At 39.5% G+C, this 26353-nt stretch overlaps 1 protein-coding gene across 6 annotated transcripts in view; it reads right to left on the bottom strand.

The window, feature by feature from the left end:
• LOC131110555 (glutamate receptor 3-like) overlaps positions 1-26353 on the bottom strand; it is a 129347-nt gene that overhangs the window by 48162 nt on the left and 54832 nt on the right. For all 6 annotated transcript variants that reach the window (XR_009120911.1, XR_009120910.1, XM_058063769.1 and 3 more), the window contains exon 4: positions 8282-8469. Coding sequence is in view for 4 of the 6 variants with exons in the window: in XM_058063769.1 (XP_057919752.1) it covers positions 8282-8469 (188 nt within the window). In the remaining 2 variants the exon portion in view is untranslated. The remainder of the gene's footprint in view (positions 1-8281; positions 8470-26353) is intronic.

The following is a 26353-nucleotide window of genomic DNA, read 5'->3' as shown; positions in this document are numbered from 1 at the left end:
TAGTCGTGTTTTGTCATGTCTACAGGGCTCTAATAATGCTTTGTTCATTTTAATCTGAAAAAAATAATTTGTCTATGTGTGGTTTCTTAAGTTGTTATTATTTGCCGTTTTATTATTATTATTATTAGTATTATTATTATTATTATTATATTTATTTATTACTGATTGATTGGTTTTCTTTATTGTTGATTTGTTTATTAATTTTCATCTTATTTTGTGCAGAAAAATAAAAATTAAGATATTTGAGAACAGAGGAATGTTTTATCAGAGCTTTTCTTGTAGAAAATCAAAACCAAAGCAAAATTTATTAATTTTTCTGTTTTTAATAAATGCTTTTTTTTTTTTTTTTTGAAAACCTGATGCGGCCCAGTCTCACCCAGACCCTAGCTCCAGTGGCCCCCAAGTAAATTGAGTTTGAGACCCCTGCTCTAATCACCTTTTGTAAACATCACACAATTATTTAAGCCACCCATGTGCTACAATAGTAAATTATATTACAATCCTAATGATATGTTTGATTTGATCTGGAATCCGTGACTTTGAAAATATACTTTATTAGAAGATATTATACCACAATTGTACAGCCCCATCGTAGTTACAGTTGTGGCGATATAATAATACGTGAGTAATAATCACATCCTCAAACGTTTATCTGCGAAATGATGAAACATGATTCATCAATTTAAAAGGGTGATTGCTTTCTGTCTTCTTTCAGCACTAATTTGTAAACCTTCATCATGAGCTCAGCCATAATTGCTTTTCAATGTTTCTTTTGTTCTTAATGCATTAAAGTCGCTGTTCCTCTTCGTCTCCAAACTCCGATTCATTCAATCAAAAAAATATGAGAACACCACAAACGGCGAGCAGATGTTACAAATTGTGGTTTGAAAGAAAAGATTGAACACATAAATGTCTATATTTGTCACAATTAATATTATTAATATTAATGATTTCTCGTTCAGAAAAGAAATGCTTCATGAGTATTATGCCAAATGAAAATGAAGTGGATAATTTTTCCAGTTTTAATATATTTCCATGTGCATGCATGTCTGTTTTCCTCGTCTATTGCCTCCAAACAAGCTGATGAGAGTTCACTCTGTGCATTGGTTTCAGCACCATGGCACATTTGGTCCATAGAACAATGGCCTGAACAGAGTAAGCACTTTATGCCAGTCATACAGTCTCTTTGTCTCGTTGGGTGGAGGCGGGGCATCTGGCATACACACAGAGTGCAGAGCAGTGCAAATTAAATGATTGCAATATATTGTTTTATATTTTTCAAATGTTAAAATCTTGAACCAGTGTCATGTATTGTCTCGTCCCGTTAACAGTGTATCTCATGGCACCTCTACTACACAATAATCACTCAACATTTTTCAAAAAGATATGAATTAATAAATCATGTTGTTTTGTGGTTGACTATAACTTATTATTACTCAAAAAAAAACATGCAACATGTTTAATTGAACTGTACTTTTTTTTGTCTAAATTAAGCATTTTCAAGCATAAAACTAAACATAATAGAACTAAAATACAAATACAAGGCATTCAGAAGATGCATGTAGTATTCTACACCTGTATTCTATACTGATAGTACTTGATAGTATGCTTACTATACTTACTTATCAAAATGTGACTATGCAAAATACACATTTTTGACCCGGAATTATGATAAAATGTATTAAATTAATTAATTATGTGTTGATGGCAGGGAATTGATTCCAGGAATTGATTCTGTGATGAGTGAATCTCCATTATTTTTTTTTTAAATTTTTTTTTTACCCTTATTAGAGCTCTCTAAACATGAAATAACACCCCTATAGTCAACTTTACAGACATATTACCCAATATAGTAGATATAATCTGAGAAAAATTACGCTGCACGACGACCAAGTGGTTAGCGTGCAGGTCACACAGCTAGGAGACGCGAGTTCGATTCCACTCTTCTCCATGTGGAGTTTGCATGTTTACCCCGTGCATGCGTGGGTTTTCTCCGGGTATTCCGGTTTCCTCCCACATTCTAAAAACATGCTAGGTTAATTAGCGACTCCAAATTGTACATAGGTATGAATGTGAGTGTGAATGGTTGTTTGTCTATATGTGCCCTGTGATTGGCTGGCGACTGACTTGTGTGTGTTTCAATAAAGTGACATTGGGGATTCAGTTGAGTTTTAGCTTGAATGCAGACGACTATATAATAGTTTCCGACTATTGTAGACCACACGTGACTTCTGCTTTCCAATTCCTGGCACAGACCTTGTCTGTTGTGGCAAATGACCCGCAACAGACACAACTGCTATTATATATAGAATTAGATTGGATCAAGGCGTTATCATTATAGAAAAAAGTCCCCCCCCCCCCCCCCCCCCCCCGACTTGAGAAGCGGGGAATGGTTTGCAGCACTCTGACAATTTATGTATGTGTCAAGGACGCAGTGTTGCGACAGCTGAGAAGCCCAGCAACTTTTTGCTTATTGCATGAAACAAAATTGCTGCGATCGTTTTCACCGAACAGCAAGTAGGACACCTTGCAGTTTCAAAAAGCCTCACATTAAGAGCTCATGCACATGAGGGCGTCTCATTATTTTCATGGCCCCCGAGGGTATCAAGTCTCGGATTGTTCTCATATCTCAGCAATGACAGACAATTTGCTGAATATGAATCAGGTGTTTGGAACATGTTTAGCAGTTGTATGGCCAACACATATTGTATGTCATCATGGCATGATATCACGAGAGGATTGTATGTCCTCTACAGAGACGAGCATATCACACTACTACCAATGGCTGTTAGCTCAAGAGCATCCCATCGACGGTGCTTCCACTGGCAGATACTGAACAAGTGGGCTGAAGCTCTTAGAGCTCCAATCCAGCCTCTGTTAAGTGGAAAACTGCTAGATCACTGTAGCAAAGTGGAGACAATGACCCCATTCACATACAGTAAGACGCAGTTGAACCCCTGAGGTCGAACACACATCTATTCTGTTACTCTGAATTCATAGTAATGGTTTTATTTCATTTGAACATGCATCAGATTACAATTGAATGCATCACATAATCAGTTCACAGTTCCACATGTCCAAAAGGAGTAGGAAGAAGCAAATCTTATTAAATCCTACCCCTCCATCTGGTACTTTTACAATCAGTAACTGTTACATTTGTTCACTTCCTGCTTTCGATAATACAGTTTAAGGTTTTTTTTAATTTTATTTTATTTATTTATTTTTTTTTAATAATGCACCTCGTACCGAAGTACAAGGTGATATGAACATACAATAACATAATGGGTACCATAGTAAGTGTCAATATAGTGATATATATAGCACATCATGACATAAATCCTACCCCTCCATATGGTACTTTTATAATCAGTAACTGTTACATTTGTTCACTTCCTGCTTTCCATAATACAGTTTTTTTTTAATGTACCTTGTATCGAAGTACGAGGTGATATGACCATACAATGACATAATGACATATCATATTTCTCCTCTCTTGTAGAGAAGTATTGCATTACATTTTTAGGTAATTGGTTATTTTTAGCCTTATGCATTATTTTCGCTCTTTAAAAATGAACTATATCAGCAAGTTTAAGTATTTTTGATTTTAGAAATAAAGAGTTAGTATGTTCTCTGTAGGCGGAATTATGAATTATCCTTACTATCCCTCATTTATTGCATTTAATAGGTTCCAGACAAAAACAGTGATAAGTGAATTTTCGCAAAGTAGGATTCAATGTTTATAAATGGAATATTTTAGTTTTGATGTTATTCGAGCATCATAGACATGAAATAACACACTTATCGCCACATGTATACTTGTACAGTAGACATAATAAGCAGTACTCATTGGAAAAGTTCCTCATTTTTGTAGTATCTTTTACAAAGTTTTGAGGAAATTGGTTATGTATTCTTTTTTTTTGTAGAGTCCAACCTCATCTTTATATTTACTTTTGTAGTAACTCAGAGATCTGGTGAGTATTTATATTGTGACTTGCACTCTTTCTCATGGTGTTGATTCAGCCAAGATCATTTTTTTCCCTTTCGTGAATTAAATTCAAATGCAACCTTAAATATTTCAGACTGTATGATATACCTTTGTGTTTTCTGAAAACGGGACAGCAACCCGTCTGTGTGGAAAAAGCAATATGACCACACTTCATTCCTCCACAGGCATGAGAAGGATGTTCGAACAAATCCCCAGATGCGTCTCTCGTTTTTATTTTTTATTTTTGTTTTTCCATAAAACCTTCTCACTTTCTGTATGAAAATGCAGCTTTGGCAGAGTGTGCTCGTTCCCTTCTAGTCTTTGAACAGCTTGTGCGCCCTGGGCCTGTCCCAGACGCTTCATTTTAATTTATTTATTTATTTGTCTCTCCCTCGCCTGCATTTCTTTACACTAGCGATGAGCAGGCTGTTGCCTCTGAGCAAACTCCAGCAAAGAAATCCCAGGAGGGAAGTGTGCCAGGAAGGCACATAATGGCAGATAGGAGGCTATATACAGTATGTGCTCTATCATAGACACATTGGATTAGTCATGAGTTTATATATGGCAAAAAAAGATGCCGATTCATTTTGAAAAATCTGCATTTCGACGAGTAGTAGCAAGACAGCAGATGCTCGAGCATTTGTGCAATCAAAGAAAAGTGTTGTGACTCGGGGAAAATATGGTCAGTTATTTATCTGCAGTGCGGTGTATTGATGGAAAAGTCCAACTGGTAATAAATACAGAGTGGTTGTTACACAATACAATGATAATAGCCCCGCTAGTGTCCTCCTCAGCGTCGGAAAACTCATTTTGAGACTGTTCTCAAAGACAAAATAGTGCCTGATGCAGCAGTATGCAAATATGACTATCAGTGTACCGCTATGTCGTTCCGAGCTATAAATAAAGCTAATAAAAGTTTGTCTGCTTAGGGCTGAGCATGCGGGGGCTCATCCATTTGGTGTGCCTACACTGGAAAAATTGTTGTCATTGCTGGTAATCATGTAAATATCAATATTTACTTGTTACAAATCTAAAAGAATGCCCCCTCTGTACTCTGCCAAAATGGTAAACATTTATTTGGGTACACTGGTGCAACAAAATAAGCAATTATTTGACAGAACAACAACATTAATGTAGTAATACTTTGATTCTTGTGGTATGGATTTGTACTGCATCATGCTGAGAGTTACTTTGAATATTTTGCAATGAGGAGGGTAAAATATTGTATGATTTTCTACGAACCATGCTAATAAACTTAGCATTATTGTCTTGGTAACAATATATTTTTGGTTATATATAACCTGTTTCCTCATTGCACAGTTGAACAGTAGAACTTAGGTCAGTTTTATTAAGCTGTTCTATATATAAACAATATTTCCCATTAAAAATAATATACAGTTTCCGAGACCTTCAAAATACAATTCTAACATTTTTAGAGCCCTCTAGACAGGAAATGACACCCCTTTAGTCACTTTATATTTAACAAATATAATTGACATAATTGCGGCTGCACACAGCGAGGAGATCCGGGTTCGATTCCCCGCTCGGGCATCTCTTTGTGTGCAGAAAACCGGTACTCCGGTTTCCTCCCACATTCCAAAAACATGCTAGTTTAATTGACGACTCCAAATTGTCCATAGGTATGAATGTGAGTGTGAATGGTTGTTTGTCTATATGTGCCCTGTGATTGGCTGGCCACCAGTCCAGGGTGTACCCCGCCTCTCGCCCGAAGACAGCTGGGATAGGCTCCAGCAACCCCGCGACCCTCGTGAGGAAAAAACGGTAGAAAATGAATGAATGAATTGACATAATTGAGGCTGCACGTTGTATAAGTGGTGGCCACACAGCGAGGAAATCCGGGTTCGATTCCCCGCTCGGGCATCTCTTTGTGTGCAGAAAACCGGTACTCCGGTTTCCTCCCACATTCCAAAAACATGCTAGGTTAATTGTGACTCCAAATTGTCCATAGGTATGAATGTGAGTGTGAATAGTTGTTTGTCTATATGTGCCCTGTGATTGGCTGGCGACCAGTCCAGGGTGTACCCCGCCTCTCGCCCGCAGTCAGCTGTGATAGGCTCCAGCACCCCCGTGACCCTCGTGAGGAAAAGCGGTAGAAAATGAATGAATGAATTGACATAATTGAGGCTGCACGGTGTATAAGGGGTGGCCACACTGCAAGGAGATCCGGGTTTGATTCCCCACTCTGGCATCTCTTTGTGTGCAGAAAACCGGTACTCCAGTTTCCTCCCATATTCCAAAAACATGCTAGTTTAATTGACGACTCCAAAGTGTCCATAGGTATGAATGTGAGTGTGAATGGTTGTTTGCCTATATGTGCCCTGTGATTGTCCGGGGCTCAAAGACAGCTGGGATAGGCTCCAGCATGCCTGCGGTACAGAAAATGGATACATGCATGGATGGATAGACATAATGATGGCATAAATAAGACATAATACTACCTTCTTGATACTTTTTTTACTTTTGGATTCTATGCAATACTTCCTGTGTGTAACATTACTGACACTTGGATACTGATGACTTTGCGATACTCACAAAACAATTCAAATTTGCCTAAATATGTTAAGCATTGCCTGTACAGTTGAAGGTTTAATGATGGCCACATGTAGACTGGTATTTCTATTCTAACTGATCTCTGCGGGACAAAGTACTTCAAAATTAAATCAAATTGGAAGTCAACCAGCATTGTGACTTTGTCTTAGCTGTCCTTCAGCAAGGACAGTCGTAGAGGATCAATCTACAACAGCAGGTAGAAGCAGCAAGTTTATGCATCGGTACAAGCGAGTGCCACATTGGGAGCTATTTCCCATATAGCAGACGCTCAGTCCCTATTTTAATGTGCACGCTTATGTGCCTCGATAGGGGGCTACTGGCAGACAGGAGTCCAGCAGCTTCTCTTCAATGGCGGCGCTGGTGGATTATTTCAATTAGCCCAGACAAAAAAAAATTCACGCTGAGGTTATCACTGATAAGAACGGAAATTGAACACACTGTCGTCCTTGGAGGTTATTAGATCCTTATTTCCCCCTGTTCACTAAAACAACATTTAGGCGGTATAATGATCAAGATGGTCGGGTGGAAAAGACATCTTGACATGGAAATAAATACATCATTAATAGAAAGAAAATCATCATGTTTTGCCAGAAATATTGTTATTGTTTATAGGCAGATGCATTAAAGGTCCACACATTCATGCTTGAAAATTTGAGTAAAATGGTTCAGTTTGCTCCAGACATAGAAATATCAAGAATCCTGTCCTATACTACCTTCTCAGCCCACTCCACCAAAGCTCACCCAGCGACACCCCATCATTGGTACCCAAAGCTGGTATTCCCTACAGGGTCAATTATGTTCTTTAGGACACTAAGGGCCTCTATGTTGCTAAATAAATCCTCGTTGATGGCAGGGAATTGATTCCGGACACGTCCATGATGAGTGAATCTCCACGAAGTAGGATTCCATATTACGAAACTTAATATTTTATAGTTAGTCTAGAAAAGCTGTTGATGACTTTCTAAAATATATATTTTTTTACCATTATTAGAGCCCTCTGGACATGAAATAACACCCCTATAGTCAACTTTACAAACATATTACCCAACATATTAGATATAATCTGAGAAAAATAAAGCTGCACGGCAACCAAGTGGTTAGCGTGCAGGCCACACAGCTAGGAGACCTGAGTTCGATTCCACTCTTTTCTGTGTGGAGTTTGCATGCTCTCCCCGTGTATGTGTGGGTTTTCTCCAGGTACTCCGGTTTCCTCCCACATTCAAAAAACATGCTAGGTTAATTGCGTATGAATGTGAGTGTGAATGGTTGTTTGTCTATATGTGCCCTGTGATTGGCTGGCCACCAGTCCAGGGTATACCCCGCCTCCAGCCACTTGGGCCTGATGGTGGCGTCTTTAGGAATTGTAAACAAATGTGGCTTTGCTAGCAAGTGAACAGAAGAGCAGAGAGCTTATCTGGCTTACAGACAAAGCCCATATAAGGAAGTCTGCCCCTCTGTGACATCACAAAGGGGCAGTTTAGCCACGCCTTTTGAAATCAAGCGTTTTGACCCAGAGCGAAACTCATTATCTGAAACTTTGGCATCATTTTACACAAGAATACAAGATTCTACCTGGATTTATATGTCAGAAAAGTTTGCAGATTACTTTCAATGATGGTCCAAACATTGGTCCAAAGTTTCCCAAAATGCAACCTCAGGAATCTGACCAGGAATCTGGTCATTGGGCTATGGAGGACTTTAGTGGTAACAGTGGTGGAAGCTCACCTGCTCTAATATGGTGTTGATCCTGTCCACCTCACAGTCAATCACATAGCGCTTCTCCTGCCTCCTGTCCATCTCCTCGATGATGCGCTTGAACTCGGACGCATCCGTGGTGCTGCTCACAGAACGAGCGGTCACCTGCCAGTTGTTGGCCACCGCTGCCTCCATGATGGCTTGCAGTATGGAGAATCCTAAAGAACAATGGAGAGAGAGAGAAAGAAGGACATCGTCACGACCCGGTGGATTAGACACACAAAAAAAAAAAGACGGGCACACCGTGAGGGTTCGCTAGCATCGAGTGGCTGTTAATTTATTCTAAAGAGGTTTTCTGCTTGGATCCAAAGGTCAAAGGGCATCTCATTACAATCTAAAATAGCAGTCAGAAGTCCCACTAGAATATTGTATGGAGCCTAAGCTTTGTGTGCGTGTCTGTGAATCCACATTTGCATATTGAAAAGGCAATATAATAAAGTGAAAAGAATTGGAATTATATCTCCATATTATTAAAAGCTCAGAGGGTGATGTTATTGCGCCTGGCAATCAATTAAATTATGGCATTTAGCCCAGCGACATGTTAACGTTGACACATCCTGGTTAGTGTCTCCTTGGAAGATTGTTCCAGCTCATTGTGAGACAATGAAATATTTATTCAAGAGAGATCATGATTGTGAGAAAAATAGCCCTTCTAGTGGATTAATTGATATGAAAAATTTCAATTTAAGACGACTCAGAAATGATATTGTCAAATCATCCACTCTGTAATATAGTGAAAGAAACACGATACATTCATTCATTAATTTTCTACTGCCTTGGGGCGAGAGGCGGGGTACACCCTGGACTGGTGGCCAGCCAATCACAGGGCACATATAGAGAAACAACCATTCACACTCACATTCATACCTATGGACAATTCGGAGTCGCTAATTAACCTAGCATGTTTTTGGAATGTGGGAGGAAACCGGAGTACCCGGAGAAAACCCACGCATGCACGGGGAAAACATGCAAACTCCACACAGAGAAGGGTGGAATCAAACTCATGTCTCCTAACTGTGTGGCCTGCACGCTAACCACTTGGTTGCCGTGCAGCCTTATTTTTCTCAGATTATATCTAATATATATATCTAAAATATTGGGTAATATGTCTGTATAGTTGACTATAGGGGTGTTATATCATGTCTAGAGGGCTCTAATAATGGAAAAAAAATTTAACGTTATCAACAGCTTTTTGGAATGTACCCGGAGAAAACCCACTCATGCACAGGGGAGAACATGCAAACTCCACACAGAGAAGGGGTGGAATCGAACTCAGGTCTCCTAGCTGTGTGGCCTGCACGCTAACCACTTGGTTGCCGTGCAGCCTTATTTTTCTCAGATTATATCTAATATATTGGGTAATATGTCTGTATAGTTGACTATAGGGGTGTTATTTCATGTACAGAGGGCTTTAATAATGGTAAAAAAATATATTTTAGAAAGTCATCAACAGCTTTTCTAGACTGTAACGATAAAATATTAAGTTTTGTAATATGGAATCCTACTTCGTGGAGATTCACTCATCACGGAGGCGTATGGAATCAATTCCCTGCCATCAATGAGGGATTTATTTAGCAACATAGAGGCCCTTAGTGTCCTAAAGAACATAATTGACCCTGAAGGGAATACCAGCTATGGGTACCAATGATGGGGTCTCGCTGGGTGAGCTTTGGTGGAGTGGGCTGAGAAGGTAGTATAGGACAGGATTCTTGATATTTCTATGTCTGGAGCAAACGGAACCATTCCACTCAAATTGTGTGGACCTTTAATGCATGTGCCTATAAACAATAACAATAAGGATTCTGGCAAAACATGATGATTTTCTTTCTATTAATGAAACCGTATATATGTATAGTTGACTATAGGGGTGTTATTTCATGTCTAGAGGGCTCTAATAATGGTAAAAAAAAAATTGAACGGTATCAACAGCTTTTTGGAATTTACCCGGAGAAAACCCACGCATGCACGGGGAGAACATGCAAACTCCACCCAGAGATGACCGGGGGTGGAATTGAACCCTGGTCTCCTAGCTGTGAGGTCTGTGTGCTAACCACTTGACCACCGTGCATCCCCTAAACATAATACAATGAATGAAAAACAAGTCATGGACTATGTCATTCCATATGAAGTTGTTTTCTTTTCATTTTTTACCATCCATCATCAGACTTACATAAAATAGTGAAAAAAACAACAGCAACAGCATATTTGCCGGCAAATCCATACTGCTTATTAATGATGATTAATATTGTTGCATGTGATTAAGTAAATGGTCTGACTCTGTGGGAAGCAGTGGGCAAAGTTAGCATTTGTCACTGTGAGCTATTTCTCTGCAAGGCCTTATCTCCATAAACAGGCAGCCAACAAACAAACACACAGCAAAGCAACTTTCATTTCTATGCTTTCTTCCCTCGTTCTTTACATTCCCCCTGAATTGCCAAATAACCTTTTCTTAGGAGGCAGTGCTTGTAAGTACTCTGAGACTGTTGCGCTGTTGTGTGCCTGCCCTTCTGATGTGCATCCTGCATTGCAGCAAATAGTCACATCCCCACCACCATGACCTTTTGGCGAGTACTGTATAGCTAAGATCGAACTCACGTTGTGTCATCTGTCCCAAAGAGCAAGGGTGCTCTTTCTGGAGACATCCGCTTGTCAGGACTCAAGGTTATCTGGTGAGTGTTTATCAGGTCCAATGTACATGAAGCACATTTGTTGATTTTGGCAGCACTTGCAGCCCTTTGGCAATGATTTGGTCACAGATGACCATGGCTTTGTAGTGGGTAGTGCCTCAAGGATTCGGGAGGATTTCCAGTACCATTTCTTTTTGGAATTTTGCCCTTCATCCACAATACTTACATAAAACATGCTCCCACATTCCAAAAACTAGGTTAATTAGCGACTCCAAATTGTCCATATGTATGAATGTGAGTGTGAATGCTTGTTTGTCTATATGTGCCCTGTGATTGGCTGGCGACCAGTCCAGGGTGTACCCCGCCTCTCGCCTGAAGACAGCTGGGATAGGCTCCAGCATGCCCGCGACCCTCATGAGGATAAGCGGTGGATGAACACACATTTCTGTTTTTTGTGTGTTCTAAAGATATAAAAACAGCTAAAAAAGAGTCAGATAAAAATGCAACATAATGGATACAGCATGGTTCTAAAACCATAAAACTTAGCTTAGCTGTCTCCTTTTACCTGTTTTATTTGTTTATTATGCACAGAAAAGATAAATATTAGTGTGTTCATGTCTCATATAAGGATTGTGGATAATGGGGGTAAAAAAAAACCTGCAGTCCGCTTGCTAAAATGTGTTTTTACGCAATTGTTGATGACTTTTCTGATAATATAAGGTTTTGTTTTTTTTTTTAAATAGAAAAAAATCTCAAAATTCTATTTGTGGTCTTGAGATTCATACATGCAAATCAACAGGTGGCGCTAACACAAATTCTTTCATTCATTTTCTACTGCTTTTTCCTCACAAGGGTCGCAGGGGGTGCTGGAGCCTATCCCAGCTGTCTTTGGGCGAGAGGCGGGGTACACACTGGACTGGACACTGGACTCGCCAGCCAATCACAGGACACATATAGTAATAATAATATTTACCTTTTCTGTGCATTATAAACAAATAAAACAGGTAAAAGAAGACAGCCAATTAATGCAGTACAAAAATACCACAAATAAAACACCTCTAATAAAGTTTTATGGTTTTAGAATCATGCTGTATCCATTATGTGCATTTTTATCTGCCTCTTTTTTTAGCTGTTTTTATATCTTTAGAATACACAAAAACAGAAAGTTCATCCATCCATCCATTTTCTGTACCGCTTATCCTCACAAGGGTCGCGGGCATGCTGGAGCCTATCCCAGCTGTTTTCGGGCGAGAGGCGGGGTACACCCTAGACTGGTCGCCAGCCAATCACAGGGCACATATAGACGCCAAGACGACTTAACTCAGAGTTTTTTTTCTTCATCACCAGTTGCGGTTCTGGACATCTGGGGGCCCAAACTGGACCCAGAATTTGGGTTAACAACTGACGATGTCAGCATTTTGTTTAAGAAACACCTCTTCTGTGTTGTGACTTGGTGAGAAGATGCAGAAGAACGCAGACACTTGCACGTGTCTCAATTATGATATTAATTTTAGATATAGATCACTGAAGCAGAGTCATCAAACAACTTGTGACCAGCTAGGAAACATGATGTCGCCTTTGAGTCTGACATTGGACTAAATTGGATGGTCTGACATTTTGGACCGAATGAAAAATAGCTTATAAACGAGTCTTATATTTAATTGTATTGTTCATAATGTACTAAGCAACTTTTGTCCTATGACTTTCTCCTCATTCCCATGAAACATGTTAAGTGGGAAGATGTATGGAGTCTGCAGGCAGGAAATCTTTGCATGTAAGATGGGCTGAAGTTTTCTGCCACAAAAGCCGAAATTTTGTCGCGAAAAGAAAGGCTGACAGTAAAGTGAAATTGTCTGACGCATCACCCTTTTTATACAAGCACAGCGGCAGCAACAGCAGCAGCGGCAGCAGCAGCAGCACGCTCTCGTGCTCTATACTTCCACCCATCTGTGGTACCATCAGTTGCAAAGTGACGATTTGAATAACACGGATGCATTATTCATTTTCCCGAGGCAAAGGCTCAGAACCTCACCGACCTGGAGCCAGCTGGATAGCATGGCAGGTTTCCCAGCAATAAAAGCTCCTCACATTAAGAGATGTCATGCAGTTTAACTGGGTTAAAATGGTCTCTGGTGGGGTGGAACCCGTTGACTGGAGTGGCTGGTAAAGGTGAAAAGACCAATGAATGACGGATGAATATATACAGTAATCTACTAAGTAAAATAAAGTATGCAGAACATTCATTCATTCATTTTTACCGCTTATCTTCACGAGGATCATGGGAGTGCTGGAGCCTATTCCAGCTTTCTTCGTACACCCTGCCAACCCACCCAATCACAGAGCACACATAGACAAACAACCATTCACACTCACATTCATACCTATGGACAATTTGGAGTCGCCAATTAACCTAGCATGTTTTAATCTTGTTAGAATCTTGCATTCTTGTGTAAAACGATGCCAAAGTTTCAGATAATGAGTTTTGCTCTAGGTCAAAACGCTTGATTTCAAAAGGCGTGGTTAAACTGCCCCTTTGTGATGTCACAGAGGAGCAAACTTCCTTATATGGGCGTGTCTGTAAGACAGATAAGCGCTCTGCTCTTCTGTTCATTTGCTAGCAAAGCCACATTTGTTTACAATTCGCCACCAAGACGCCACCATCAGGCATAAGTGGTTGGAGGCGGGGTACACCCTGGACTGGTCGCCAGCCAATCACAGAGCACATATAGACAAACAACCATTCACACTCACATTCATACCTGTGGACAATTTAGAGTCGCTAATTAACCTAGCATGTTTTTGGAAGGTGGGAGGAAACCGGAGTACCCAGAGAAAACCCACGCATGCACGGGGAGAACATGCTAACTCCACACGGAGAAGAGTGGCATCGAACTCGGGTCTCCTCGCTGCTTGACCTGCACGCTAACCTCTTGGTCGCCGTGCAGCCTTATTTTTCTCAGATTATATCTAATATATTGGGTAATATGTCTGTATAGTTGACTATAGGGGTGTTATTTCATGACTAGAGGGCTCTAATAATGGTAAAAAAAATAGAACATTATCAACAGCTTTTTGGAATGTACCCGGAGAAAACCCACGCATGCACGGGGAGAACATGCTAACTCCACACGGAGAAGAGTGGAATCGAACTCGGGTTTCCTAGCTGTGTGATCTGCACGCTAACCTCTTGGTCGCCGTGCAGCCTTATTTTTCTCAGATTATATCTAATATATTGGGTAATATGTCTGTATATTTGACTATAGGGGTGTTATTTCATGTCTAGAGGGCTCTAATAATGGTAAAAACAATTTTTAGAACGTTATCAACAGCTTTTTGGAATGCACCCGGAGAAAACATGCAAGCTCCACACAGAGATGCATGCAGAACATTTCATACTAATTACCGAATTTCAAAATGTGATAAATCTCTTTTGGCTATTGAAGTAAAATATGCAAACTACTATGAGCAATAACGCCTTTTCAATCAGATTAGAGTCACGCAAACCTTTTATTTTGAAATTGCCGATTTGCTCCTCTCCATACCTGCCTCTGGCAAACCCAGAACTCTGTGGGAACAATTGGATTCATTGAAGATTCTAGGAAGATCCCATGCCTGCCTGCTTTTACATTTGTATGGAAATTACAAGATGGCATCTGGTTAGGGGTAAATAGTCTGTCAAGAAATTGATTACTTTTGGTACTGTTTCTTTTCACGTCAGCAATAAAGTTTGGGTCTCCTTCTTGAGGCTTCTTACATTTGAAATGAAGGCAGTAAAAAGCTTATGAATGTAACCTCATCTGACCACAGCAGACTGACAGCTTTTTCTTCTTATCTCAGTAAAATAGGCAAAGCATATAACAAGTGCAACAACTGCTGCATATGAATATAAATGTGGTTTTGTAAAAAATGCTTTACTGGAAACAAGAGTTTATAATTCCTTTGTGTGACATTGACCGTTTTCATATATCATGTTGTTTTTTTTTCGAAAACATGTTGAAATGCAATTATATGTAGTGTTGTAGTCACTAGGCAGTAGTAATATTACATGGACGTCACCATGAGTGGTTGCTTACATCAGGGGTACACAACCCCCAAAACACATCCGGTACTTGTCATTGCACAGGGTTGAACCGGGAGGCGGAATATTTTCAGGTGAAATGATTTAAAAAAAAAAATACATTGGTAAAGTTTCAAAACAAACAAAAGTACCACCACCCCACAAAAAAAATGGTCAAGGTTTGTTTGTTTTGTTGTGCTACCAGAGTACTTCAGACCTGCTCTACTGTCCTTGTGAATTTCAAAGACATTTCAATATTTCACGATCTATAATCTATTTCTAAGAATTATAGCTAATTCTTATCGAGGAGGCTGTTGTCAACGCAGCTGTATCGACCTGAATGGATAACACGGTACTGGTCAGTGGACAGGGTTGAACCGGAAGGCGGAAAACTTTCAGGTGAAATGATAAAAAAAAAAAAATACATTGGTAAAGTTTCAAAACAAACAAAAGTACCACCACCCCACAAAAAAACTGGTCATGGTTTGTTTGTTTTGTTGTGCTACCAGAGTACTTCAGACCTTCTCTACCGTTGGTCAAGTCTTTCCGTCCTTCCGACATTTCAATATTTCACGATCTATAATCTATTGCTAAGAATTATAGCTAATTCTTATCAAGGAGGCTGTTGTCAATGCAGCTGTATCGACCTGAATGGATAACAAAGTGAAATGGATATCATAAAAAGCTCTCTATTGGTCACAATATTGGTCTTAACCTTTTGACTGTCACAACCATCATTAAGGATGAAGATCATTGTATCCTTGAGCATGTTAAAGGATCTGCTACTATAAAAGCAACATTAATAAAAAAGTTATTATTGAGATGGAAGAGCAGAATCCCAGTGAGCTTAATGTTGATTCAAAATAAAGCTCAAGGATTGATTATTTTATTTAATTTTTATTTTAGTTATTTATTATTTAGTTTTAGTTGACCTCGGTATTATTTGTTTTGTATCTTTTTATTGCTGTACATGTGCATGCATATGTACGGTCCTCCATGTGTTCTGTGTTCACTGTGAGAGACTTTGGTATTTATTTTGATGTAATTTAGGTTTAGGACCCAAACCACTCACCAAAACCAATACATCACAGTCTAAAAGTCAGTCATCGGTAACCCAAGGACCACCTGTAAGTTGCATAACTGCGGGAGCGACCACAGTTTTTTCCTCCCACATAGCACAGTTGTTTCCTGTGTCTGACTGCACAAACTTGTCATCAAAGTTGACCCGCGAAGAAGCGTGGGCAGTCTATGTATGTGCGCGTCTAATCTGAATACATTGCTCAATGTGTGAAGGGGTATATTTGGAGCTACACCTGGGAGTGCAATGTTTTTAAATCCTGAACAGTCACTTGAACTGCAATGATTGGTGAAAAGTCAATCATTTCCCTTTTTAACCCCGAATCTGAACAATGCAGTCTGCCTGAGCTTTATGATGCTCTTTGTGCTTATAAACGGGAATTGTTGTGACTGCAGTCCTCTTCTTTCCCTCTGAGTCGGATATTAAAAGGATGAGTTTTGAAGCGTCACCCATAGCGGCTCAACTGTAATTTAATTGAGCTGAATCTAATCTCATTGGCCGCTTCTTCTGGTTGCCTGCTCTCATTAGGTGTCGGTGCAGGGTGTCGCAAGCCCCCCATTTCCTGAATGCTCACCTTCACGACCCTCTTGCATATTGCAGAGCTGACCCAGGCTAAGTAGGCAAATTACAGAAAGCATATTGCAAATTTCTCCAGGCGTACACTTCGGAATTAGCCACAGCACACTGTCGACTTCACTGGGAATACTGTGTCAACTGTATCAACGCAAAGATTAACCTAATCCATTGAAATCCCAAAGCTAATCTACTAATCTTACCAAATAAAAGAAGCAATATGTAAACATAAGTGCATATTACCAGCTTGGAATAACAAGATTCCTGACACTGTAAAGCACATATGGTCATGGCGCCAACTGTAAATGTGGCTGTTCTCTCCTTTTTCCTTGCCAATCCTTAGGAAAATGAAGGTCTGTGAAAGGGTGACACAGCCCACTGAGCACTGTCGAAGGCTTCACAGGGTATCAGCAACAACCGAATGGAAAGTACCAAGATAATGACTTTGGTCCATAACTGCATGCCTGGCTTGACATCAGGTTTAAGAAGTCACATCAGCAGTGAAAGAAGGATATATTTTACAGGTGCGACACTGGAACTGTTTCCGCAACTGGATACATTTATACGTGTGGAAACATAAATCATTCCTGCTGCAGCACATCCCCCCAAAAAAACAATTATATTTGTACTCATCTTTTTAAATTATATTTGCAAAAGCTATATTGTGACATTAAAAGTACCAACAACGGTTTTCAAGTGACCTCAAAATCTCTACTAATGTCACCTTTTGTATGAAATTATACTACATTATCTAACATCCTCTACTGGTAGCAGGAGTACATACAATAACAGACACACAACAGACACACATCAATAGATAATGCTATAATACACCACAAGGAAGCAAAACACCATGTGTGCTCATACGGTTCAAAAAGAAAAATAGTAAAATTGCATATACTACGTATATACCAGGGGTGGGCAAACTTTTTGACTCGCGGGCCGCATTGATTTAACAAAATTGACGGGGGGGGGGGGGGGGGGGGGTAGGCAGACTATATAGTATTTTACATGCAACAGTCCTATTTTTACGCATATTTTACATGTAAAAGTGTCATGCAATCTGCTATATGTGCACTTTGAAATCATTTATTTGATGTAAAGTGTGTTGGAAATTAAATGTATTATTATTTTTATTATTATTATTGTCTTCATTATTACTATTTTATATATATATTATTATATTAGATTTGTTATTATTAGTTATAGTAATGTTATTATCATTATATTATTATTATTGTTAATAATAATAACAATAATAATATTACGACTATTATTATATTCATATTATTAACAACAATATGAATATAATAATAGTAATATTATTATTATTAACAACATTCTTCTTCTTATTATTATTATTGTCATTATTTTTATTTTTATTTTTGTGCTTGTGTTACTTTTTCCAGGAGTATTTTGTAAACAACAGACCACATCAAATAACGAAATTGATAAAGCAGCTACCTCAACCATCAAAAAGTTGGCCCAAGCCACGATGCCAGGTTATGTGTTGAGTTTAAATGAAATACTTTGGAAAAAACAGACGGGCCATATTGAAACACTTGGCGGGCCGCATGTGGCCCCCGGGCCGTAGTTTGCCCACCCCTGGTATATACAGTGGGATAGTTCTGATGATTTTCCAGATTTTCCTTTATAAATCCCTGGTTGTTTGGACCAGCAATTTCAATTAAATATATCATATAGCAGACAAACATACTGATATTTGAGAAGTGAAATGAAGTTTATAGAATTTACAGAAAGTGTGCAATAATTATTTAAACAAAAGTAAGCAGGTGCATAAATTTGGGCAGCCTTCGTGCATTATTGATTTGATTACCTTTAACACTAATTATTGGAATGCAAAATTAGCTTACATTATCGACTCTTTATATATACAACACCCTCTAATGGTAGCAGGAGTAAATACAATAACAGACACACAACAGACACACATCAATAGATTGCTATAATACACCACAAGGAAGCAAAACACAATGTGTGCTCATACGGTTCAAAAAGAAAAAAAAGTAAAATTGCATATATGTACGTATATACAGTGGGATAGTTCTGATGATTTTCCAGATTTTCCTTGATAAATCCTAATTATTAATTATTAATTATTGGAATGCAAATTTTTTTTGGTAAGCTCACTGACCCTTGACCTATATACACAAGTGAAGCCAATCACGAGAAAGGGTATTTAAGGTGGCATATTCTCTAAAGAATCGCAACCACAGTAGCCGCAAACAACTGTCAAATGACCTGAATGCAACAATTGTTCAACATCATGGTCTAGGGCAGAGGTAGGGAACCTATGGCTCGGGAGCCAGGTAGGGCTCTTTTGATGACTGTATCTGGCTCTCAAGCGTTTCTTACCACAATAAAAATGTATTTTTGCTAACATTTTAAAGTAAACATCACGGAAATGACTGTTAAAAATAATCAACAACTTTCTTATGCATTTTAATCCATCCATCTATTTTCTACTGCAATACGGCCGACCATATCTATCTTTCCTGATGATATTTTCCAGGTCAAACACCAAAACTTGATTATTACTGGGTAATGCGGTAGTCTACCTCGGTCATTGAGATGTCAACATGTAAATATAAACTTTTCTCCTTTAGTCAAATAGTCACCTAGCTAAAGCTGCAGAACTAAGCCTTCTGACGAAGATGGCCAAAAGAATGAAATACATGTAAGAAGTATGGTGCAAAACCATGCAGCAGCAGAAGTTGTATTAATGGCAACAAGTATTTGATTCATTATTAGACACTGTGCTGCTCACGAAAGTGTGCTGGCCACACCCCATTGGCGTGGGGTAGTGTGCCTGGTCTACGTAATTAGAGCCCATTATATCTAAAACTGTTGGTCTTGCATAAAAATGCACACATTTTATTGCATTCAATGTTTAAAAAAATGTATATGGCTCTCACAGATACACATTTTAAAATATCTGGCCTTCATGGCTCTCGTAACCAAAAAGGTTCCCGACCCCTGGTCTAGGGGAAGGATACAAAGAGTTAGCTCAGGGATGTAAACGGTCAGGTTCCACTCTGAGGAACATAGTAAGGAAATGGAAGACCACAGGCACAATTCTAGTTAAGGATTTTTCTTGGTAGACTAAAATAAAAATAAAATTAAAAAATAAATAACATCCAACAATCATTGAGCTTTCTCCTGAATCAACATAAAGCTCACTGGAATTCTGGTCTTCCATGTCAATAATAAGTTAGTTGCTTATTATTAATGTCGCTTTCATAGTAGCAGGTCCTTTAACATGATCAAGGATCAAGGAGCCGATGGATGGTGAGAACTCGTACAACATGGTCTTGGTGCAGATGGCGTCACTGTGCATCGATCAACGATTCAGTGCACTGTGTAAGCAAACTCGCGATGTGAACGAAAGGGTGATCGAACAGTATTTATCAAACTCAGTCAGGCTTGCTACAAGACACATTTTCGGACATAGGTCGCTAATATAGTTATTGCATGGTCATACAATTTCACACTTGGACTGGTGTTCCAAAGACCCAAATATGTGCATACCAGCGATTCAAATGTCTGTTTTACATAATCTGTCCACTTTAAGGCCACACTCAATATCCAAACTCTCAAATATCCCATTGTATTTTTCTCTGCATCATCGAGTAAACACCATCATCTTCATATTCCCAACAATGGACTGTTTCTGATAACTGTCTTTTGAGCGAGCCAATGTAAATACTGAACACCATTTGGAGCTCGGTGACTGCTTGCCTCTGGGCTAAATACGCTCTGAGAATTCAGTGAATTCCTGCTATGTTTGCACAGTGGAAAATACAATCTTTGTCTATTAAAGCCTTTATTTTGTCACTCATTAGTCATTTGGCATTTGCTAATAGCTATAGAATTTAAATATAAGATCATGTTTTACAGTTTAAGACCCTGCACTTGTGTACAAAGCTGCATGAATCAAAGTGGCACATTTATAAATGAGAATGAGTGGCTGTTAATGAGAGGAATAGGATCAAGTAATGATTCAAAAGGGAGGACATGTCAAGATCATTCAAAAGGAAGGACAAATCAAGTTCAAAACAGGTTTGCTGTCGTGTTAAAATCAGTAAAAGAAGAAAGGTTCACAATTTGAGCTTCTCCGGTCGTCCCTGCCAACAGGAGAAAGGAGCTTAAGTCATTCGGAGGAGATGGAGCGTTCACCGTGAAGTGAAAGCGCAAAAGTAGCCGAAAAAAGTGTCAAGCCAAGACTTTCATGTGGTGTTTACAGTCGGTCTCTAACCAAAACAATTTGTCTGCCAAGTGGTGTGCTAATCAAAAAGACAGCACATGTCAAATCAAACAGAAGCAGCATGTTGCCAGTTTCTTTGGAAGTACGTACATGAGGTGGGGAGGGGAAAATCCACCCACCACCATCTCCCTCTGCAAGTCTTTGTTTGCCTCTTTCTCACTCGCTTGCACTACATAGCAGCACATATGCATAAATGAATTGGGTGTGTATATCATGTATGTGTGTGGAATTGCTAGAAAGTGGGCTGGTTTGAGGCACAAATGACTAAAGCAGCGGTCTCAAACACGCGGCCCGCGGGCCAAATGTGGCGCGCAGGACACTAGTTTGAGGCCCCCGCCTTGATATGAAAGTTTAATGTTGATATGGTTTGATAGGGATGCTGTATGGTATCATGTACCCAGAAAAAATTATTACGTTTGATTAATGTTCATGTTAAAGGTTAAATATCTGTTAATAGTTATCCTCCCTATCCGTGTGGAAGTGGTAAGTTTTTGGCTATTTAAGTTAAGGAAATAACTTGAAGGCTACCGTTTAGGTCGCTAGCTCTCTAGTTTGCGAGTTAGCATGTGTCTCAAGACCGTGCAGTTGCGCAATATGTTGTCGCTGGGTTGTAAGTGCAGCCAATCGCAGGGCAAACTCTCGCCTTGATATGAAAATATAATGTTAGTGCGGCCCGCGCAAGTTTGATATGGATGCTGTATGGTATCATGTACCCAGAAAAAATTATTACGTTTGATTAATGTTCATGTTAAAGGTTAAATAACTGTTAATAGTTATCCTCCCTATCCGTGTGGAAGTGGTAAGTTTTTGGCTATTTAAGTTTAAAGGAAATAACTTGAAGGCTATCGTTTAGGTCGCTAGCTCTCTAGTTTGTGAGTTAGCATGTGTCTCAAGACCCTGCAGTTGCGCAATATGTTGTAAATAAAAAGAGTATAAATGTGACTATAGTCGTGTTTTGTCATGTCTACAGGGCTCTAATAATGCTTTGTTCATTTTAATATGAAAAAAAATAATTTGTCTACCCACCAACTATATGTGGTTTATTAAGTTTTTATTATTTGCTGTTTTATTATTATTATTATATTTATTTATTACTGATTGATTTTCTTTATTGTTGATTTGTTTATTTATTTTTCATCTTATTTTGTGCAGAAAAATAAAAATTAAGATATTTGAGAACAGTGGAATGTTTTATCAGAGCTTTTATTGTAGAAAATCGGAACCAAAACACTGAAAAAGTTTGTATATTTTTCTGTTTTTAATAAATGCGTTTTTTTTTTTTTTTTTTGGAAAACCTTGCCCAGACCCTAGCTCCAGTGGCCCCCAGGTAAATTGAGTTTGAGACCCCTGGACTAAAGGACATCTACAGTACGTTTAGTGTCTCGTTTCCCCCACCCCAGAATAAAATGTAAATTTTACTGGAATGAAGAAGAAGCTCCCAGCAGTGATTTCATGGCTGCTGAAGCTAGCGAGTAGGTGTCGGAATGGCTTTATACCAGCTTCGCCTCCAAAACTGGAAAAGCACGGTGCTTTATTGTGTGATCACAGTGACATATCTCCTGTGTTTAATGTTACTGGATGTATTATTTTCGAGGGGGTAACTTCCTGTAGGTTGAACTCTCTGTCGACCCGGGATGTCACTTCATCTGTGATACCAGTTTATGTGTGCAAAATACAGAAACGCCAGTGATCCGTACCCTCATTGATATTTCGTTCATATTATTTTTCATGTGCATTTTATGAGCTCTCTTGACGTGCCCTTTCTTGTCAGCGTGTCCGAGGCGATTTTTTTATTCTCCAAATGCATGCATAATTTCATTGTTATGACGCCGGCAGTGAAGGAGAGCGCCATTGAAGCACAGGAGTCATGTGTTTGTGCAACGTCTCAACTGGCATCAGCTGATGTGCCATTATGCTGCGTGGGATGAGACTGCAAAGACAGGGAAACAAAATAGTACATGGCTGCAAATACATATAGTATTACTGCAATTACTGAGCTGAATATAACTTCAAATATGAGCGTTGAATGCAGTTTGAAATATGAAAGCTATTTCAAGATTGCAAATTTTCTCCAAAGGGTAACTGGGCTCTCCCTTAGAGAAAATATGGGAATGCTGCCAAATCCGCCTGGACAAGCTAGTCCAGGTAGTCAGCTTTCTGCCTCGGATAAGCGGGAACAAGATGGATAGATGAAAGAAATATCTTCATCTGCTGTAGATCGTAAAGTAAAATTTGTCGCTGCATGAAGCCATCATGCAGCCCCCAGATTCAGGTCATAGGTCATCGTCTTGGTCAGTGAAGCATCCATGTGTGGGTGACCCCAGGGACATTGTGAGTGATATGTCTTGGACAATGACACAACAGCGTCGACTGGAATGGAGGAAGCAGGATTCAAACCGGGTATACACTGGTTACTGGATGACTACTATAATCTTCTGAGCCACGACAATAAGTATAAAGTAGTAAATAAATAAGTAAATAGTATATACAAACATGAGGTCAGTAATACTTGCAGTCTTTCATTGATTTTCTATACTGTTTGTTTTCATTATGATGACATGTAAGTTGGAGCCTACCCCAGCTGATGTTCATACCTATAGAGAATTTAAACTCCACACAGAACTCAAACTTTCGACCTCCTGCCTGTGAAGACAATACACTCATCCACCGTGCAGTGCTATATATTTTTTCTTTAATTCAGTTTTTTTAATGAATGAATGATTTGGGGCTGCATAGTTGACGAGTGGTTGGCCACACAGACCCGGGTTCGATTCCCCAATTGGACTTCTCTGTGTGGAGTTTGCATGTTGTCCCCCGTGCATGCGTGTTTTTTTACTCCGGCTTCCTCTCACGTTCCAAAAACATGCTAGGTTAATTGGCGACTCCAAATTGTCCATAGGTATGAATGTGAGTGTGAATGGTTGTTTATCTATATGTGCCCTGTGATTGGCTGGCGACCAGTCCAGGGTGTACCTCGCCTCTCGCCTGAAGACAGCTGGGATAGGCTCCAGCATGCTTGTGATTCTTGTGAGGATAAGCTGAATAAAATGAATGAATTAGTCCAACAAGTTGCTACAGCTCTTGTATCGGACCTCACCAGATGTACCTAATGGAGCGTCCTGCCTTATGAACATTATGTAAAACCTACTAGTGACAAGATGAAACTAGAGAGATGAAACCAAACATGTTCTCATCTCGGTAGACTGAGGCAAAAGATCCAACTGTTTCATGTATGTCGTTGTGGGTTTAATCAATAGAATGCGGAGACAGCTTTGCTCATGTGCTCGTCTTGTTTACAGCAGTACGAGCGATTGCAAAACAGTGCGATCAAATTATAGCGCAGGCTTGATGTGGTGGGCCATCAAAGGCATCCAGGAGAGCGCAGGGAGCCATTTATCGCTTGACTGTTTAAGCAACAACGGCAACAGTCTCTGGATGGCCAATTAGAGGTATTGTTGAAGATGAAGGTGTAACGTTGGTGTTTGTTACAGTCGCTGTCTCTCGTGCTGCCTCAGTCTGATTGCTCTCTTTTCTATCGTTCTATCTAGCTTGGCAGCAAATAGAAGAGATGAGGCTAACTACGTGCGGTCATCCAATCCTCTCATTCACAAGCCTATTGGCCTTGTTGGCACATCTCTCCGCCAACTGAGCCAAGGCGGATTTATCTTGTCTGCCTGTTTAACAGCTGATCAACAGCATTGCACAGATACCACAAAGGTGGTCAAGACAGAGTTGACATCCATAATTAGTATGAAATGTTCTGCGTACATCTCTGTGTGGAGTTTGCATGTTCTCCCTGTGCATGCGTGGATTTTCTCCGGGTACATTCCAAAAAGTTGTTGATAACGTTCAAAAATTTTTTTGAACATTATTAGAGCCCTCTAGACATGAAATAACACCCCTATAGTCAACTATACAGACATATTATCCAATATATTAGATATAATCTGAGAAAAATAAGGCTGCACGGCGACCAAGAGGTTAGCGTGCAGGTCACACAGCTAGGAGACCCGAGTTCGATTCCACTCTTCTCCGTGTGGAGTTTTGCATGTTCTCCCCGTGCATGCGTGGGTTTTCTCCGGGTACTCCGGTTTCCTCCCACATTCCAAAAACATGCTAGGTTAATTGGCGACTCCAAATTGTCCATAGGTATGAATGTGAGTGTGAATGGTTGTTTGTCTATATGTGCCCTGTGATTGGCTGGCGACCAGTCCAGGGTGTACCCCGCCTCTCGCCCAAAGACAGCTGGGATAGGCTCCAGCACCCCTGCGACACCCATGAAGATAAGCGGTATAGAAAATGGATGGATATTACCAAACACATAGAATAGATCAATACCGGAAATATTAAATTTCATATTATATATAAAATTATACATTATGTTATGCTATGTTATGTTAGGGTTGTTATATGATATGATATGATATTTATTATATTATATGATATGTATTATATTATGTGATGTGTATTACATTATATGATATTTATGATATGATATGATATGATATGATATGATATGATATGATATGATATGATATGATATGATATGATATTATATTATATTATCATTCATTTTCTACTGCTTATCCTAATGAGGGTCACGGGGGTGCTGGAGCCTATCCCAGCTGTCTTCGGGCGAGAGGCGGGGTACACCCTGGACTGGTCGCCAGCCAATCACAGGGCACATATAGACAAACAACCATTCACACTCACATCCATACCTATGGACAATTTAGACATCATATCATGCAAATATCCAAACAATTCCCTCCCCAGGTTTTTGGCAAGGTTTTATTTAGAGGCGGATAGTGAAGAAAACTCAGTTTTAAGGTAGTCTGTCCCTTTGACAACCTGACTAACAACAGCAAGAGCATCTGCGGACCACACATCGTCTATCAGAAATAGCAATTAGTAATAAACTTTTCCTATTGTGTTCCTCAAATACTGCAGTAATAATGCAGTAACATGTTATGATCAATACCGATGTTTATTGTTCCAAATAGGTTTGCTTGAATGGACTGAGCTGTAGTGTGAGGGTCAATGCTGGGGGAATATTGACAAAGGGAATGAAAGAAGTGCCCTGGAGATATTCCGGCACTGAATTCTCGAATGCAGCTTCCACCTGGCGGATTTCTCTTCAAAGAACATTTGACTTCCTGGTGCTGTAACGAGCTTATGACATTGAATACTATTTCAACTGTGGTTTTACCTGTCAAGCGGTAAATGATAGACGTAAATTAAGTCGCTGTGTGTTTTCTATGTAGCTGCAACACATTGGATCATTTTCTTTATAACTGCACTACATCCAGAATATTGACTGTTAGAGCCAAAGGTGCAAAGAAACAGCAGGAGGCGCAACATTATTCCTAATATAGTATCAACTCTTGGGTGTTGGGTATTGTGAGATGGCCTATTATAGCTT

The sequence above is a fragment of the Doryrhamphus excisus genome, chromosome 23 (assembly GCF_030265055.1).
Source record: "Doryrhamphus excisus isolate RoL2022-K1 chromosome 23, RoL_Dexc_1.0, whole genome shotgun sequence".
Lineage (NCBI taxonomy): Eukaryota > Metazoa > Chordata > Actinopteri > Syngnathiformes > Syngnathidae > Doryrhamphus > Doryrhamphus excisus.
Note: the sequence above shows the minus strand (reverse complement) of the source record. Positions and strands in the feature narration are given on the sequence as shown.